The sequence below is a fragment of the Bos javanicus genome, chromosome 1, assembly GCF_032452875.1.
Source record: "Bos javanicus breed banteng chromosome 1, ARS-OSU_banteng_1.0, whole genome shotgun sequence".
Taxonomy (NCBI): domain Eukaryota; kingdom Metazoa; phylum Chordata; class Mammalia; order Artiodactyla; family Bovidae; genus Bos; species Bos javanicus.
The window spans coordinates 108,114,932-108,135,068 of record NC_083868.1 but is presented as its reverse complement, the minus strand read 5'-3'; the positions used below and the strand labels follow the sequence as shown (position 1 = coordinate 108,135,068).

Sequence of the window (20,137 nt, the reverse complement as noted above, 5' to 3'; positions counted from 1 at the left end):
GGGCAGGAGGAGAAGGGGACGACAGAGGATGAGGGATGGATGGCATCACGGACTCAATGGACATGAGTTTGGGTGGACTCTGGGAGTTGATGATGGACAGGGAGGCCTGGCGTGCTGCAGTTCATGGGGTCGCAAGGAGTCGGATACGACTGAGTGACTGAAATGAACTAAACTGAACTGAACCTGAGATAACATGGGTAAATATCCCAGGTAGTGGAGAAGCAAGAATTTACGCTCAGAAAATTTGGCTTTAGAGCACATACCACATTCAGTAAGAGTTCCACAGGAAAATTCTCTTTGAGGCAAGATTGATAGAAGGCAGGAGCATTGGGGAAAGCATCTCTGAGGAGCTGGGTAGCTGTACCTGGCTTAGGTGAGCAGTTTAAGGATAGGAAGAAGAGATCAAAGTGTTGTGAAAAAGAGGAAATCATACAAGCAGTGGTCTGGAGTGAAGAGTAGGAAGAACCTTCTTTCTCCAGAGACAGGATGGAGTTAGCCTGGGGAAGACAGTATTGCAGAGATTGCAGACAACTGAATGCAAAGATAGAGAGTTGGGGAGATTTAGCCTATGGTCAAAGGCAAGGTCGGAGAAGGCAATGGCACCCCACTCTAGTACTCTTGCCTGGAAAATCCCATGGATGGAGGAGCCTGGTAGGCTGCAGTCCATGGGGTTGCTAAGAGTCAGACACAACTGAGCGACTTCACCTTTGCTTTTCACTTTCATGCATTGGAGAAGGAAATGGCAACCCACTCCAGTGTTCTTGCCTGGAGAATCCCAGGGACGGGGGAGCCTGGTGGGCTGCCCTCTGTGGGGTTGCACAGAGTCGGACACGACTAAAGCGACTTAGCAGCAGCAGCAGCGGCAAAGGCAAGGTCACCAACTGGGTGGAGGAGGTGGGATTGAGACTGGAAGAAGGGTTTTTTTGAGCTCCTTTCTTGAGCTGTTTTTAGGAAGCCCACAAGGAGAAATTCCTAAGCAGTAGGAAAGAGTTGAAATTGAATGCAATAATTTAAAATTTTAACATAGCCATGTTATAAAAAATGCGAGAAAATTGAGAGAAGGGAAATCTTCCATAAAACCTACTGTTAAGATAGTCTTCATCTTATATTTGTTTCCTACACATTTAGAATCATGGTGTACTGTGTACCTGAATACTACATTTGATTTTTACTTAATGTATTATCATAAATATTTCCCATATTATTATAACCATGGTCTTTATAACCATCAGTTTAACAACCAGATAATATTGTATCATAAGTATATTCCCCAATTTTCTTAATTATTATACTTTGTTGATACCCACGTTTCCAATGTTTTCTTTTCATAAATGAATCTTAAATGACATTTTTTTTGTTTTATTGCTTTACAATATTGTGTTAGTGTATAGTGTACAACAAAGTGAGTCGGCTGTATGTATACATATATCCCCTTCCTCTTGGAATGGCATCTTCATTCGTATATTTTTTCCCAGTCTAACGAGCTCTCATATGGGTTTTATATATTGTCTTTCTTTAGCTGCCATGTGGCTACAAAGCTACAAGATTCTTTTTTTCACACAAACATACACTTGTTAACATATCCAAGTGTGTGTTATCTCCTTTAAAGAAGCAGAAATTATTTTCTTGGAGAAATATTCACTTATTTCACTAGCATCTCTAATGACTTTGAACTTTTGGATTTGTTTTCTTCTTGTAATTCCTTCAGATACAGCCTGAGTCACCTGGAAAAACTAGTCTTGTATCTTGTCTGCAGCCTCAGATCTTCTTCAGCCATGCCATGCTTTGTTTTAGAGTACTTGGCTCTGATTAACCCGGGGCTGGACCCAAACCATTACTACTACCCAGAGGAACTCTAGGTAATCCTCTGAGTAAACCTAGAAATGCTTGCCTCTTGGCTTCTGACAACAGCGCCCCCACCCCACCCCTGCTCTTGACTCTGTCCTACCCTTATCCTTCCATGATTGTTGCTCTTTGAGCTCCTTGGACTCTTGGCACCTTGGCTCATCCTGTTCCTTCAAGACTTTCAACCAGCCCTTGGCTTCAACATTTCTCTCTGATCACCATCACATCATCCTCTCTTGCTGTACCTTCTCTCCTGCCTCATCTTTCTGCTACCCCTGCCCTACCGATTCTGATTCCTGGATCAGTCTGACTGAGTGCCTTCTCCACTTCCACATCTGGCCCAGGGCCACACTGGGGTTGGATGGCAGAGGGACACCTCACAAATGTGGTCTCCCACCAAGCCGTGTCCTCTGGGCTGCTCAGTAATCCACCCCCTCCCCCTAGCCACCCCCCTCAACCCCCCCCCCCCCCACAAGGCCATCTCTTCTTCCTCTCTCCCTCAGCTCCTGGCTCTGGACCAACTACTTTTTATTGAACAACACAGAGAAAACAGGCTGTCAGGTGTGAACTTCTTGACCTCCCCACTCCATATCTGCAATTTTAAAAATTTAAATGCTGCCATACTTCCTTGTTTCCTAACAGGAAGTATTGTTCTGCTTTCATTCCAAAGCTAATCCTTCCACCTTCCACTGATACCATCCATTCCAGATTCCTCTGTGATCATGTCTCATCAATAACAGATTCTCTTTCATTTCCACTGGCTCCATCTTTCAGTAGGAAGATACACCTAAGACTGTCACATCTTAAGGGAGAGAGGAAGATAGATTTATATTTAGTCCCTACTATACCAGTGACTCTTGCTTTTTTCATGATCCAGCAGATATTGGCAATTTGATCTCTCGTTCCTCTGCCTTTCCTAAAACCAGCTTGAACATCACCCTGCTTATTTAACTTATATGCAGAGTACATCATGAAAAACGCTGGGCTGGAAGAAGCACAAGCTGGAATCAAGATTGCCCGGAGAAATATCAATAACCTCAGATATGCAGATGACACCACCCTTATGGCAGAAAGTGAAGAGGAACTCAAAAGCCTCTTGATGAAAGTGAAAGAGGAGAGGGAAAAAGTTGGCTTAAAGCTCAACATTCAGAAAATGAAGATCATGGCATCTGGTCCCATCACTGCATGGGAAATAGATGGGGAAACAGCGGAAACAGTGTCAGACTTCATTTTTTTGGGCTCCAAAATCACTGCAGATGGTGATTGCAGCCATGAAATTAAAAGGCGCTTACTCCTTGTAAAGAAAGTTGTGACCAACCTAGATAGCATATTCAAAAGCAGAGACATTACTTTGCCAACAAAGGTCCATCTAGTCAAGGCTATGGTTTTTCCAGTGGTCATGTGTGGATGTGAGAATTGGACTGTGAAGAAAGCTGAGTGCCAAAGAATTGATGCTTTTGAACAGTGGTGTTGGAGAAGACTCCTGAGAGTCCCTTGGACTGCAAGAAGATCCAATGAGTCCATTCTAAAGGAGATCAGCCCTGGGATTTCTTTGGAAGGACTGATGCGAAAGCTGAAACTCCAATACTTTGGCCACCTCATGTGAAGAGTTGACTCATTGGAAAAGACTGTGATGCTGGGAGGGATTGGGGGCAGGAGGAGAAGGGGACGACAGAAGATGAGATGGCTGGATGGCATCACCGACTCGATGCACATGAGTTTGGGTGAACTCTGGGAGTTGGTGATGGACAGGGAGGCCTGACCTGCTGTAATTCATGGGGTCACAAAGAGACGGACACGACTGAGTGCCTGAACTGAACTGAACTGATACCGGTGGCTCAGTGGTAAAGAATCTGCCTGCCAATGTAGGCAGATGCAGGAGACATAGATTTGAACCCTGGGTCAGGAAGATCCCCTGGAGGAAGGCATGGCAACCCACTCCAGTATTCTTGCCTGGAGAACCTCATAACAGAGAAGCCTGGCAGGGTACAGTCCAAAGGGTCGCAAAGAGACACAAAATTGAACACACCCGCATGCATACGTTGGTCACATCGCATTTAATCTTCATACCCAGTTTCTTTTTTTTTTTTTTTTTCAAATTTAACTAAGTGACCTTTATTGGTGTTTTGTATCTTTTTTTAAATTTTATTTTATTTTTAAACTTTACATAATTGTATTAGTTTTGCCAAAAATCAAAATGAATCCGCCACAGGTATACATGTGTTCCCCATCCTGAACCCTCCTCCCTCCTCCCTCCCCATACCATCCCTCTGAGTTGTCCCAGTACACTAGCCCCAAGCATCCAGTATCGTGCATCGAACCTGGACTGGCATCTTGTTTCATACATGATATTTTACATGTTTCAATGCTATTCTCCCAAATCTTCCCACCCTCTCCCTCTCCCACAGAGTCCAAAAGACTGTTCTATACATCAGTGTCTCTTTTGCTGTCTCGTACACAGGGTTATTGTTACCATCTTTCTAAATTCCATATATATGCGTTAGTATACTGTATTGGTGTTTTTCCTTCTGGCTTACTTCACTCTGTATAATAGGTTCCAGTTTCATCCACCTCATTAGAACTGATTCAAATGTATTCTTTTTAATGGCTGAGTAATATTCCATTGTGTATACATACCATAGCTTTCTTATCCATTCATCTGCTGATGGACATCTAGGTTGCTTCCATGTCCTGGCTATTATAAACAGTGCTGCAATGAACATTGGGGTACACGTGTCTCTTTCCCTTCTGGTTTCCTCAGTGTGTATGCCCAGCAGTGGGATTGCTGGATCATAAGGCAGTTCTATTTTTTAAGGAATCTCCACACTGTTCTCCATAGTGGCTGTACTAGTTTGCATTCCCACCAACAGTGTAAGAGGGTTCCCTTTTCTCCACACCCTCTCCAGCATTTATTACTTGTAGACTTTTGGATCACAGCCATTCTGACTGGTGTGAAATGGTACCTCATAGTGGTTTTGATTTGCATTTCTCTGATAATGAGTGATGTTGAGCAGCTTTTCATGTGTTTGTTAGCCATCTGTATGTCTTCTTTGGAGAAATGTCTGTTTAGTTCTTTGGCCCATTTTTTGATTGGGTCATTTATTTTTCTGGAGTTGAGCTGTAGGAGTTGCTTGTATATTTTTGAGATTAGTTGTTTGTCAGTTGCTTCATTTGCTATTATTTTCTCCCATTCTGAAGGCTGTCTTTTCACCTTGCTAATAGTTTCGTTTGATGTGCAGAAGCTTTTAAGGTTAATTAGGTCCCATTTGTTTATTTTGCTTTTATTTCCAATATTCTGGGAGGTGGGTCATAGAGGATCCTGCTGTGATGTATGTCAGAGAGTGTTTTGCCTATGTTCTCCTCTAGGAGTTTTATAGTTTCTGGTCTTACGTTGAGATCTTTAATCCATTTTGAGTTTATTTTTGTGTATGGTGTTAGAAAGTGTTCTAGTTTCATTCTTTTACAAGTGGTTGACCAGATTTCCCAGCACCACTTGTTAAAGAGATTGTCTTTAATCCATTGTATATTCTTGCCTCCTTTGTCAAAGATAAGGTGTCCATATATGTGTGTGGATTTATCTCTGGGCTTTCTATTTTGTTCCGTTGATCTCTATTTCTGTCTTTGTGCCAGTACCATACTGTCTTGATAACTGTGGCTTTGTAGTAGAGCCTGAAGTCAGGCAGGTTGATTCCTCCAGTTCCATTCTTCTTTCTCAAGATCGCTTTGGCTATTTGAGGTTTTTTGTATTTCCATACAAATTGTGAAATTATTTGTTCTAGCTCTGTGAAGAATACTGTTGGTAGCTTGATAGGGATTGCGTTGAATCTATAAATTGCTTTGGGTAGTATACTCATTTTCACTATATTGACATACCCAGTTTCATTAAGTGTTATTTTCCTCATTTTCAGATAAGAAAACCAGGATTCAGAGAGGTTACATTAGCTAATGTTTTAAGTTAATAAAGAGACTTGGTCTAATGGCAAGACCATGAATGCTACATTCTTTAGTCCACTCTAAGTTCTCTTCTCCTTCACTTCACAACCATATTGTTAATGGAGTGCTATAACAGATTGCTCACTTAAATTCCACTTCCACATACTTTACTAGTGAGTTGTCTGTGTGGGAGTTGTTTACAATATATCTGCACACTGAATATGCAAATGGTAGCTTCTTAAGCAACTTTGAGCATGCTTTACTAGTCAGCAATACAGAAAGAAACCCCACTGGCCACTTATTTTTTTACCCACTTAGCTTGTGGTTTGATTACCATCGTAGCATCTTTTTCCAGAGGAAGGGTAATGTATATATGAATAGTAATAGTCAGTAGTATGCTGGTGAAATGTGTAATAACCACCCTTCGAACAAAAGTCCTTGATTAGTAGCATTTACCAATTTTTGTGGTGTAAATAGTACCATGATGAGGAATATTTAATAACAATTGTGCTTAATGACTTCCAAAATACTAAAAGCTTAGTAATCACAAGGCTGTCTGAGCCAGTTCCAACACACCATTGAATTGGCTAGCAGTTACTGAGCACTCACTAAGTGGTATGCACCTCTCCAAGTGCTCAGAGGTACTATCTCAGTTAATCCTACAGAACTTTATATCCATTCTGCACATGTGGAAACTGGAAGATTAAGTGAATTGCCCAAGAATGTGCCCTAAGTGTGGGAGCTGGAACGTGAGCGTGTGTGTGCTCAGTCGTTTCAGTCGTGTCTGTCTCTTTGTGACCCTATGAACTGTAGCCCACCAGGCTCCTCTGTCCATGGGATTCTCCAGGCAAGAATACTGGAGTGGGTTGCTGTGCCCTCTTCCAGGAGATCTTCCTAACTCAGGGATCAAACTCGCATTACAGGTGTATTCTTTACCCACTGAACTACCTGAGAAGCCCAAGCTGGGATGTACTGAACACCTAAAAATGCTATATTCCTTAGTGAAAAATATGCAAATATTTACTAGTTTAGTTTTCTTTATTTTTTATAGGCTGATTTTTATTTACGTACTTATTTTTGGCTGTGTTGGATCTTCAGTGCTGCACAGGCTTTTGTCTAGTTGAGGCGAGAAGGAGCTGATCTCTTGTTGCGGTGCGCAGGCTTCTCACTGTGGCGGCTTCTCTTGCTGCGGAGCACAAGGTCTAGGGCATGTGGGCTCAGTGGTTGCAGTTCCTGGGCTCTATGTGCTTAGTTGCTCCACAGGATGTGGGATCCTCCCAGGCCAGGGATCAAACCCGTCTTCTGCATTGTTGGGCGGTAGCTTTACCTAAAGCCTAAAACTTTACCACTGAGCTACCAGGGAAGCCCCTAGGTTTCTTTACTCCTAATAAGTTAGAAGACTTGGTGTGAATTTTGTCATCGTGTAACTTATGAAGAAAATGTATTTTTAATATAAATATGTAATTTTCTAGCTTAGTAAGATTAAGTACAAGGAAGGCGAGAGTCTCATCTTCTGGTGTTTTTGTACACCTAATATTTAGTTCAGTGCCCAGCATGTAGCAAAAGCTCACAAGGATTGTTGTAAGAATGGAATATAATAATTCTTATCTCTTCATTAAAAGTTCTCTAAAACCTCTGTAAGGTATGTAAAAGTATTTTAAAATATTTTATGTTTATATCACTTGAAAAATAATACCACTCCTAGGAATTTATCCTTAGAAATTAATTCAAAAGAAGGAAGAAAAAAAGCAATAGGCAAGAAAATGTTCACTGTAGTACTCGCTACATAGCAGAGAAATAAGACATACATAAATATCCAGAATACTGAAAAGTTAAACTACAATATGTTTCTTCAAATGAATGTTGTGCAGTCAATAAAAAAGATAAGTTCATTTAGCAAGATGGAAAAATAAAGCAGGATACATTTGACCTGATCACACAACACAGGAACCATGTTACAGAGAAGTTAAAAGTATAGACTTAAGATTTGGATCCATCAGAACTCAATTCCAGAACCTTGCCGTACAACGTAGGACGAGTTGTTTAACTTTCCGAGTCTCACCTATGCAATGGGGACAGTGCTCTTAAGGTCATTGTGGGGATTAAATGAGCAAATGTGGACAGTGCCTGGGCACCCTGCCCTACTACCTATGCAGATGAGCAAGGACTGGCAGGGAATATGGACAAGGAAAAATAATCTATGCCTTTGGTGGGGGAATTGTGGATTATTTTTACTTAAAAATTTTTATTACATTGCATACATAAGTAACAACTAATTAAAAAGTCACTTTTAAAATATCCTACAAATTAGGATTATGTCTAATTTAGACAACCTTCCTTCCCAACAAATGACATTACTCAGTGAGTGCACCCTGACTCTTCTTAGGGACCTCATGAGGAGAGCCGATGCTTCTGTGTTTCCTACTGCTTATGAACTGTTGAGATTCACCATCGTACACTAGTTTATCCAATTCCCACTACATATATGTGAAACAGATTCATTTGAAAGCTACCAGGATACACACAGAGTCATGCTCATCTGATACTGATGAAGATGTGGCCTGGTCCTTTGGATTCCTCACCACATGTGGAAAGTATCTTGTAACCTTCCAGGTTATCAGATCACACACTCCTGTTTCTCTTCTTCCTCTTTGTTCATCTTCCTCTTGTCAGACTGAAATTGGTAAGGCAAATTAAAGGTGCCTACATTATCCCTTGACCTGCACACAATGTTTCCATACTGAAACCTACTTCTCATGAATTTTATTTAGGTGACTACCTTGCTGGATCCACAGTGGAATATTTGGATCACAGTTTTACTCAAAGTAAGATTTTTGGGCATGATTTACCTGAAGTCATTATGATAAAGTTCTATGTAGTAAGAACCAATAATAATTATATTGGTATAAATTCTTTTCATTCTTTAGGGCCCCAAGACTCAGAAACTTGTAGAGAAAATAGGCTTCTGAGTCTTTAACTCAAGCAGAAATAAAATCCAGAGTTCAGGGTATACTCAAGGCTGTCAACACCTGCTCAAATGTGAGAGCAGTGCTTTGGGCATGCCCGAGTCTACTTAGATTCCTTTTATTAGTGGGGGCATTTAATTAAATCAAGACAGTCTTTCTGCCTGACCAGGGCAACTACTGATGAGAATAAAATTGATGGGAGATGAACAGTTAACAGCAGGAGATACACGGGAACAAGAAATAAAAGAGCCATAGTCAAACTGAAGAATATTGCTGTAGTATATTATATTTGACATTTACTGCTGTGTCTAATAATGCGTCCCTCACTTCTCTCCAGCAGCCACGTGATTTCATTATTTCAAATTTTGGGAGCTTTTGTTTTTGAAAAATGACGAAAATCTCAGTTCTCCATTCCTCATTAGAGTGCATATTTAATTGTGTTCCTCTCTTCATTATATTTGAATGTTGCCATTCAACCAGAGGAGTGCTGGCAAAAATCATGTAAATGGCTATGCCTGGCTTTTCCAAGGTATTTAAAATTCTATCGTTGTTTCCATAAGCCACAGACAGTGGGTTATTTTTCATGGACAGACAGTGCATTCTTCTCTTGGGGTTTTTATGGACAGACTGTATAAAATGATAACACAATGAATGGGGTACCAGCTCTACTATATCAAGGGCTTAAATCAGCTATTTCAGACAGAAACTCAATGTGGTAGAGCACGTTTCAAATAGGTTTGCAGGTACAACTATAACACAGAAATTTCAGCATCTTTTGTGATTAATTCTCAAGAAAGGTTAATGACATTTTTCACAATAAATTAGAGCTAAGGTGAGGGAGATTTAAGTAATGTAGGTTCAGGGGGTGACCTGAATAAAATCAGTAAGATTTGCATGGCAGGATTAAAATAAGGATGCGATCCATCTTCAGAATGGCAAGGGTTTGGAGTATTGTGGAAGGTGTAACAAAGGTGAATCTTCTGCTTGCCTGTGATCTCTTCCATGCCACATGATGGTTCTTACGTGTTTATAATACCATATTCACTAAACTCATTTCCACACTCTCCTTTCCTGAAAGGGACATTTCTTCATTGTAATTGTTTTAAAAGAAGCTATTTTGAGGTTAATTTATAATTAAGCCTAACTTAATTATCATCATTAGACCCTCTACTTTGTTCTTTCTTTTGTAAACCTGTTGTGGAAATGCTCTACACTAAGGTGATTTCTTAAAACTGTCTCTAAGGAGTGTGAAGGAATGCCTATTTGCATTTAATGATCTGGAAATCAAGAATTACCCCCAGTTTGACAATAAAGAATACTTTTTATCAGTTTGAAATTCTTTTTAATGGAAAAAATTTACATGGAATTAATTTTATGCATAGCTTTTAATACAAATTTAAATTCCTAGCTACCCAAGTGTGACACACGGTCAGATCCCTTTTCTAGTTATGTTTCATGTGGAACCCTAAGTTTGTACATAGTTTCTCTTTATCGAAAACTATTATGGGCACACTTTTTTTAATAATGACTCTTGTTTAAAACAAGATTCATTACTCAATAAATAATAATAATGTCATGTAACATATATGAACATAGTTTTTAAATTTTTGAAAGAATTTCAGCATCATAGTCTACAGGCTTTCCACTTAATCTTTTTCTAATCAATGTGATTGATAAACTTATGAAGAAATTCTATTGTATAATGCACTGGGGAGAAGGAACCATATTTCTGTGTGCCAACTCAATTGTGTCTGACTCTTTGCAACCCCATGGACTGTAGCCCACCAGGCTCCTCCCTCTATGGGATTTCCCTAGCAAGTGAGTTGCCATTTCCTTTTCCAGGGGATCTTCTCCACCCAGGGATGGAACCCATGTCTCCTGGGTCTCCTGCATTGCAGGCAAATTCTTTACCACTGAGCCACCAGGGAAACCCACCCTATTTTTAGCTACCTAAGCAAACAATAGGGGGAAAACTTACGTTTCCTCTGCTCTTAAGAAGAGGGTAAGGTGGCTTATCATTAGGATCACCATATAATTTAAGCTATGTAGAGTATACATATAGCTATGTATAGCTATGTATTAAGAAATGTATGCTTAAAAAATTATTCACAACCTAAAAGTTGAGAGTTATGTTTTATTTGGTTGGAATTTTTAAGAATTTAAGCCCAGGAGACAGCATCTCAAGTAACCCTTAGAGAACTACTCCAAGGAGGTGAGGAGAGGAACCAGGTTATATACAACTTTGTAACAAAGGCTAGGCAGTCTGAACATCAAAAGATTATTGTAAATTAAAGAAACCAGGGTGAGATGAATGAAGAGAGCAGCATGGAAGCATATACACTACCATATGTAAAATAGATAGCCAATGGAAATTTGCTGTATGACTAAGGGACCTCAAGCTGGGGTGCTGTAACAACTTAGAGGGGTGGGAAAGGGTGGGAGGTGGGAGGGAGGTTCAAAGGGAAGGGACATTTGTACACCTGTGGTTAATTCATGTTGATGTATGGCAGAAATCAAACCAATATTGTAAAGCAATTATCCTTTAATTAAAAATAAACAAACAACAAAAAAAAACAGATATCCCTAGTTATGGAATTTGGTGTTTTTGTAAGTATGGGAAGATGCAAGAGTCTGGGCTTACTGAAATCATTCTTTTGATATGCACCTTAGCTATCTGGGGCCAGTATCCTGTATTTTCACTGTGGTGTTGGAAAAGACTCTTGAGAGCCCCTAGACTACAAGATCAAACTAGTCAATCCTAAAGGAAATCAATCCTGAATACACATTGGAAGGACTGATGCTGAAGCTGAGGCTCCAACACTTTGGCCATCTGATGTGAAGAGCTGACTCATTAGAAAAGACCCAGATGTTAGGAAAGATTGAAGGCAGGAAAAGAAGGGGACGACAGAGGACGAGATGGTTGCATGCCATCATTGACTCAATGGGCATGAGTTTGAGCAAGCTCTGGGAGATGGTGAAGGACAGGGAAGCCTGGCGTGCTGTAGTCCATGGGGTCACAAAGAACTGGACACCTGAGTAACTGAACAACACCATAGGAAGTGGCTGCAGTCTGATGGCTGCTAGATAGCAGGTATTCTTTTCTTTCCTGAGTTTCCTTAGGGCTCGCAGACTCATGTTGGAGGGTTGCAATCACTGATAACTGTGACATCCTTGTTTACTGATATGGCAGGAAATATTCCATTTCTCAGCAACATAAGACAAGAAGAAAAAGGAGAAATAAGAAAGAGGTAGTAAAAAAAAATTCTGAAATACCTGTTTGACTTTGATCTATCTAGACACAACTATCTCATTTAGTTCCTGCCTGGAGCTCAAACTCAAACTCTGAAATCTCTATCAGCTTCAGATATGGCTCCTTGCATTCTGCTGACTTATGAATTAGAAAGACAGTATATCAACACCCCACTCACCCTCCCATATGTTCAGTAAACCATGATGGAACAGGGATAAACACTATGGTTGACATTTTCTGTAGGGAAAACAGATAATCAATAGTCAGCAAGAAAGCATTTTTCTTACTTTTGCTTTTACAGAACCTTGCATTATTCTTTAGCTTCAATCACAAATGCCATTGCCTTTCGTTTTTGCTGTTATTCCTCTTGAGAAATCACCAGAGTATTTGATCATACTAAACACATTAAATCTGTTTGCTCTTTTGTAACTCAGATTAGCAATTTTGGCAGCTACTTAGTAAAACTCTCTATAGTCCTCATTATTTAAAGCGTATAATGGAGTTAACAAGAAAAAGAGCTTCTTTATCAGTGGTTATAGGATTATGGAAAAAGATTTATGAGCTCTAAAAGAGTTGAGAAAATTACTTCTGGACCAAGATACATAGGAAAGGAGGAAATGGTGTAAGAGCAAGGTAATTTGGTCTCCCAATACTCAAATTCTTGTCAACTGACTTCTATCTTTCTATATCACCCTAAACTTTGGTGCTTTCTACTTTTTTGTTTTATAGTTAGTACCTAGGAACCATAATGATTTCACTTGATTTTGGTGGCACAACGCCACTGCTGTAGTGAACTGAGAAAATGTGTGAAAGTCTGATAATATTTATTGAAAATTTTAAACCCTGAAATAGAATAGAATAGCAAATAAGCAGTTTTATTTCTTAATATTTAATCTAAAAATAATTTTAGACCTAGAGAAGAGTTACATCTATAGTGTAGAAAGTTCCTATATATCCTTTACCCAGTGTCTCCTAATGTTAACTTCTAACATAACCGAAGTATAATTTTCAAAAGTAAAAAACTAACTTGGTGCAGTACAATTAATCAAATAAACAGGCTTTATTTGGCTTTCATCATTTTTTCCACTCATGTCCTTTTCTACACCAGGATCTGATCCAGGAGCCCATGCTGCATTTTGTTGTCATGGCTCCTTAGTCTCCTCCAGTCTGTGTCTATTAGTCATTATTTCCTGGTCTTCTATCACCTTAACTCTTTTGAAGAATATTTTCATGTATCTTGTAGAATGCCTCAAAATTTTGGTTTGTGTGAGTTTTTCTTGGGGTTAGATTAAGGCTGTGGAATTTGAAGAAGAATACCACAGATGTAAAGTACCTGTCTCTTATTATATAGACAGCCCATCACATTTACCTGACTTATCTGTGGTGATGTTGTATTTGATCCCATGGCTAAGTGGTACCTATCAAGTTTTTTCATTGCAAAGATACTTTCTGTTTGTTATGAGTAAACATTGTGGGGGAGACACTTTGTGTTAGTGTTTGTATCTCATCTCTCACTGTGGGCATCCACTTTCCTCTAGATTCTGTGTAGCTAAATTCCAGACCACCTGATCTGCCTCTTGAGAAATTTGTATGCAGGTCAGGAAGCAACAGTTAGAACTGGACATGGAACAACAGACTGGTTCCAAATAGGAAAAGGAGTACGTCAAGGCTGTATATTGTCACCCTGCTTATTTAACTTATATGCAGAGTACATCATGAGAAACATTGGACTGGAAGAAACACAAGCTGGAATCAAGATTGCCAGGAGAAATATCAATAACCTCAGATATGCAGATGACACCATGCTTATGGCAGACAGTGAAGAGGAACTAAAAAGCCTCTTGAGGAAAGTGAAAGAGGAGATTGAAAAAGTTGGCTTAAAGCTCAACATTCAGAAAACAAAGATCATGGCATCCGGTCCCAACACTTCATGGGAAATAGATGGGGAAACAGTGGAAACAGTGTCAGACTTTATTTTTTGGGGCTCCAAAATCACTGCAGATGGTGACTGCAGCCACAAAATTAAAAGACACTTACTCCTTGGAAGGAAAGTTATGACCAACCTAGATAGCATATTCAAAAGCAAAGACATTACTTTGCCAACAAAGGTTCGTCTAGTCAAGGCTATGGTTTTTCCTGTGGTCATGTATGGATGTGAGAGTTGGACTGTGAAGAAGGCTGAGAGCCGAAGAATTGATGCTTTTGAACTGTGGTGTTGGAGAAGACTCTTGAGAGTCCCTTGGACTGCAAGGAGATCCAACCGGTCCATTCTGAAGGAGATCAGCCCTGGGATTTCTTAGGAAGGAATGATGCTGAAGCTGAAACTCCAGTACTTTGGCCACCTCATGCGAAGAGTTGAGTCATTGAAAAAGACTTTGATGCTGGGAGGGATTGGGGGCAGGAGGAGAAGGGAACGACAGAGGATGAGATGGCTGGATGGCATCACTGACTTGATGGACGTGGGTCTGGGTGAACTCTGGGAGTTGGTGGTGGACAGGGAGGCCTAGCGTGCTGCGATTCATGGGGTCTCAAAGTGTCGGACATGACTGAGCGACTGAACTGAACTGAACTGATGGCCCTGTGATCTCAGCCCTCTGATGATAGAGAAGATTTGTGAACTTGCTGTTTGCTCAGCATTTTTGTTATAAATTTGAGTACTTTACTGTTTTCACCTCTCAACAGAAACCAGGAATCTAATATTTTAGGTTTAAATAAGTGCTCTTAATGTTAACTTTCGCTGTTAGTTATCATGGTGATTGATGCTTCAACATTTATTCTATTCCAGATCCATCTTAGTCAGATTTTGTCATCTCATTTCTCCTGACAGTGGTTGGTTGGTTTTGGAATAGGCTGTGATTCACTTTTGTCCAATGAGATATGAGGGAAAGAGTGCTATAGTCCTCCTGATGAAAAGTTCTTTCTCTTAATAAAAGGAATAGTTCACTTACTTCTGGGTGTAGCTATTTCTGGATATATTGTCTGAAACTATGACCATCATCTTGTTCCCAGTAAGAAAATGAAGCCAATACAGAGGACAATAGAACAAAAAGTAGAAAGAACCTGGATCTTTTTTGGCATTTATCCACTCCTATTCCAACCAACTATGGAATAAAGCCTATCTGTGGTTTTCTACTTATGTATTATTGGGTTTATTGTTTAAGCTCAATTTGAGCCTTGGTACTTCAATTACTTGGATCCAGTGACTTGTAACTGTTACCACCACTATAAGTGAAGTATGATTTTTGTGCAAAAATACTACAATCTATTTATCCATTCTACTGTTCATGAGTATTCAGGTAGATTCCAGTTTTTAGCTTTTAGGAACCATACTGCTATGAATATTCTAGTACATGTTTTGTACTGAATATGTCCACATTTCTTTTGTGTGTATGCCTAAGAATTAAGTTGCTCAGTTAGAAACTACGTGAATATTCAGCTTTAGAAAAACTACTAAACACTTTTCTAAAGGGGTTACATCAGTTTATCCTCTCAACAGAAATGTATGAGAGTTACAGTTGCTCCATGTCCTTCTCAACACTTGGTATTATCAGTCTTTTCACTTAAGCCTTCTGATGCATGTTTATGTGTATTACTATCACATTGTGATTAATGATATATATTAATATCTATATTCATTTCTATATTATATCAATTTCTATATATTTTGTAATTTTAGAATCATAGCCTGAGTGTAAATTGTTGGGAGACCATGGAAAGACAGTTAATAGCCATACAAACTAAAGGTCTTTACACTGTACTTGAAAGCAAGGTAATGAAGAGATGTTAAACTTAAGTATATGTTGTCCAAAGAATAAGCTCTCATCCATTTCTAAGGGTAGAGTTGTTTGTAAAGTAGAATAACAAGATAAAACAAAAGGCAGAAATGTCAACTTATAATATGAAAAATGAAAATGAGATATATTCACCAATGGGAGAGATATGGAAAGGCGCAACAGAAGCAAGGGTCTTTGGGACTTCCCTGGTGGTCCAGTGGTAAAGAATCCACCTGCCAACGCAGAGGACACAGGTTTGATCCCTAGTCCAGGAAGATCCCACATGCCACTGGGCTACTGGGCCAATATACCACAACTCCTGAGCCCATGTACCACAGAGCCTGTGCTCCCCAACAAGAGAAACCACCACAATGGGAAGCCTGCACATTGCAATCAAGAGTAGCTCCTGCCCCTCCCCCACCCCACCCCACCCGCACAACACCTCGCTCGCTGCAGCTAGAGAAAGCCTGCACGCAACAAAGACCCAGTGCAGCCAAAGTAAATAAGAAAGAAGGGTCTTATCAAATGATTTGTTCTTTTTGGGCTCATCTATAAAGTGCAAAAGAGTTAGATGACTATTATATTCTTTTAACACAAATATTGATTGTCATCCACACAAAATCTTGAGACTAACTATGCGATCAGGAGAGCCCTGTGAGGTTCAATCATTTCCCATGATCATGGGAAAACAGATGTCCCAATGGAGGATATTTTTGGTTCACATCTAAACATGGGCAGGTATGATATGGACACTTCTCTAGAGAAAAAGCTTCATTTTTTTTCTTTATGTTGAAACTCATACTTGTGAGCAGTAGTATTAACCTAAAATAAATAGATTCCCAGAAATTTCTCCAGCAAAATGGAGTTCTTTATTCAGAATCAGCAGAGAATTGCAATTCAGGATCTGCAACCATGGCAAGCCACATGTAAGTTCTTCCATGGCAAGGGAGGAACAGCTGTATAAAGGGGAAAAGGAAGTTGGCAAGGATATAGTTAACAGAGTCCACGGCATTTCATTGGCTGAGTCCTTGACAGGAAGGAAGATTCTTTCTTCTTTCTTTTGGGCTCTGTTTTAGTCATAGGCCACCTGATGCTCTGTTATAGTCAAAGACCACCAATATATTGGCCACCTGATGCAAAAAGCTGACTCATTAGGAAAAACTCTAATGCTGGGAAAGATTGAAGGCAGGAGCAGAAGGGGAAGACAGAGGACAAGATGGTTGCATGACATCACTGACTCAGTGGACATGAGTTTGAGCAAGCTCCAGGAGATGGTGAAGGACAGGGAAGCTTGGTATGCTGCAGTTCATGGGGTCACAGAGTCCGACATGGGGACACAGAGTCAGGAGAAGGGGACAATAGAAGATGAAATGGTTGGATGACCTCACTGACTCAATGGACATGAGTTTGAGCAAGCTCCGGGAGTTGGTGATGGACAGGGGCGTCTGGCTTGCTGTAGTCCATGGGATTGCAAAGAGTCAGACATGACTGAGCCACTGAACTGAACTGAGCTGATTGAATGTAGGGCATGAAAGCTCCCCCTTCTGGTCTCCTGATTGTATTTAGTTGAAGTTTCTGTTCATCAATTTTTTTTTTTTCAACAGTGATCAGTGTTTCATAAGTTCAAGCATGAAAACCCCTGGATATTGTTTTTTTAGGAGAGAGCTAACCATAAGATAAACAAATAGCTATTTCAGTCTCAAAATCCCCCGACAAAAATATACCTATAAGTTGATAACCAAAATATTGTTATAAAAGTCTAGTAAGTCTATATGTTTATTTAGAGTATGCTTTTAAGATCATGAATTGTGGCTGAGTTTGGGCCAGATCATTTGTCCAGTGACTATAATGAAGTTCTCTTAAAATGCTAGTGGAGACACTTTGGGGGAGCAATAATATTAATATTTAAAATTTATTTGTATAAGCAGTTATCTTCTCTGACATTAATGCCAAATTTCCCACTTGCATTGAAATCTGTTGCTCTTTTTTTGAAAATGTTACTTTCTAGTTTTCAAGTGTAATTAATTATAAAAAGCATTTCCTCTTTTATAATCATGGTTTACTCTTCATTTGAATCTATCAGGCAGTACTTAATGTTGGTCAATTAAGTGTTACAGCATGTCACAGATTTGCTCTGTTGATGCTCTAATAGCATGCCCCTGTGGCACAGATAGTGAAACATGGGTTTGCTTGGCAACCTGGTTCCAGTAGTTCGTGTTTGACTATCAATCTAATGCAAGCTCAGAGCCGCTTGGCATTTTGAACTCAAGGACTATTTATTTTGGACATATGGTGGTGAGTCCTGGTTTTTCTTAAAAATAGTATAATCTTGGCTGGTTGAGTCATGACCATTCCAATTTATGAAGTGCATTTTTGCTTATAGGATGCTTTCTTAATTTCTATAATTTTAAAAAATGTGCAGAGAGCAACATGGAATGCTTGAACACTGTGGAGTGTCACGGCCAATGGCATCTACCAGAAAGGGTTTTTGCAGATTTAGATAAAAGAAATTTAAAATATCTGGCACAAACTGAGCACTCAGTACTGTGTGGATATTTTAATTATCAGAAACATCCCTCTTCCTTAGTGACAAACCCTCTACGTTTCTTCAGTAACATACTCTCTTCATTGCAACTGGTTAAATATCAATAATTGGGAATCTGAGAAATAAAGACTAATGTTATTTTAGAGATGGCTAGATATAAAGATACATTTTGCTTCTTTTATTTAACACATTATATTAAGACAAATACTTATATAAAGAAATTATGCCAATGATTTATTCTTTCAGGCAAGAATTGAAATGGGAACAAAAGTTGATTTTTATTTTTAAAAACTGTTTTTCTTATTGAGTAATTTTCTTTAAAAAAAAAATCGCTGTAAAGTCATCGTCCACTCAGATAAACTAAAAAAGACATCTTTAGAACATAGTACATATTAATTAACCCAACTATATAAATAATAATTTCAAAAGGGAATTTTTTTCAAAGGAGATATCTTTAAGATTTCTAGACAATGGCATGCATCCTAAACATCATTATGGAATAATAAAATTTTGAAATTTTTTAATCATCCTCTTGACTTACAGTGATGTGATTTTTGACTTTATACTTGCTAATTCTTTTGACAACCAGGAAATATATTGTTTAGTGAGTTATATTTTCTGAGTAGTAGTTTAGTCAGAGAATATAGTCTCTTTTACTCTATATCCATTTTATCTGTGTGGAAAGTGTTATTCTGCACTATGTCCTTGCCAGTAGTTCCTATCAATTTGCCCAGGCAGAAGACACTGAAATTGCATAGCATTTGGGGCAGAATTAGAGGACTAGATTTGAGTGATTTATTAATAAAACTTAAGTCTAGTTTCCTAACCCTAGGTGTGAGACATTAGGGCTCCTGAATTGTTTAATTTGCACTGAGCACCTACTATGTGGCAAACACTATTTAGGTGCTTCAGAAATGTCAGTCAACAAAACAGACCAAAATCTGCAGTCTACATTCTGATGTGAAGGCTGTCATTTATATGAATACTTGTAGTAAGAATAGCGTAAAGTCAAAACTGTTGGATAGGAGCAGGCCCCAACATATTAACATGGTCACTCTATCTCTGACATCTCGCAATTCATTGAAAGCCTTGGGATTCTGAGTCCATATTGCTGCCTCTGTCTTGTAACCCAGGTGTGTTGATGGAGGCCAAGGGAGCACCTCCCCCACCCCCCACCAAAGCTCACCTACAATGCTGAATGTCTGAATGTCTCTGACAGCCACAAGGTCACACCAAGTGGTGAGACTGTGTCCAAGTGAAAAGAACATTTCACAGGTCAGCTGGGCCCAGCTGAGCTCATTCCTCCGTAGTGGCCCCGCCACATAATTCAGTCCTGAACAGCATTTGTCCTCTTTGCCATGTGTAACAATGATGGGGATGTTAAACATGCTGAATCAGGGCAGGAATCTGTCCCTGTTTGAACATCCTCCCAGCGCCCCTGCCCTGTTAATGGTGATGCAGGACATCTTACTGACCTTTGGGAAACACTTCGGGCTCTGGTCTTCCCCAGGAAAAAAATAGTGCCAGGAGAGGAACAGAGTTCCCTATAATAATGTAACTCTTAGTGAAGAGATACGCAGCTATAGAACTGTTTTGAATGCAAACTTTAGGAATACCAGGAACTTCTCTGTCTGTGACTCAGTGATCACCAGAGTTTATTTGACGACCTGTCACTCACTGCTTGAGCTGTAACTGTGTTGTTCAAAGGGCAACATTCCTGAGAGCAGAGGACTGGAAAGCCGCACCGTATATAATTATCTTTGGTCCCCACACAAAGGATTAGCATTAAAGTTATTTTTGTAATATATTAAAGTTATTTTTATAA

General features: G+C 39.5%; 1 protein-coding gene across 1 annotated transcript in view; it reads left to right on the top strand.

The window, feature by feature from the left end:
* Positions 1–1,859, top strand: part of IQCJ (IQ motif containing J) — a 252,176-nt gene extending 250,317 nt beyond the window's left edge. The window contains exon 6 of the mRNA XM_061425798.1: positions 1,709–1,859. Coding sequence (XP_061281782.1) covers positions 1,709–1,859 — 151 coding nt within the window. The remainder of the gene's footprint in view (positions 1–1,708) is intronic.
* Positions 1,860–20,137: the final 18,278 nt, after the last annotated feature.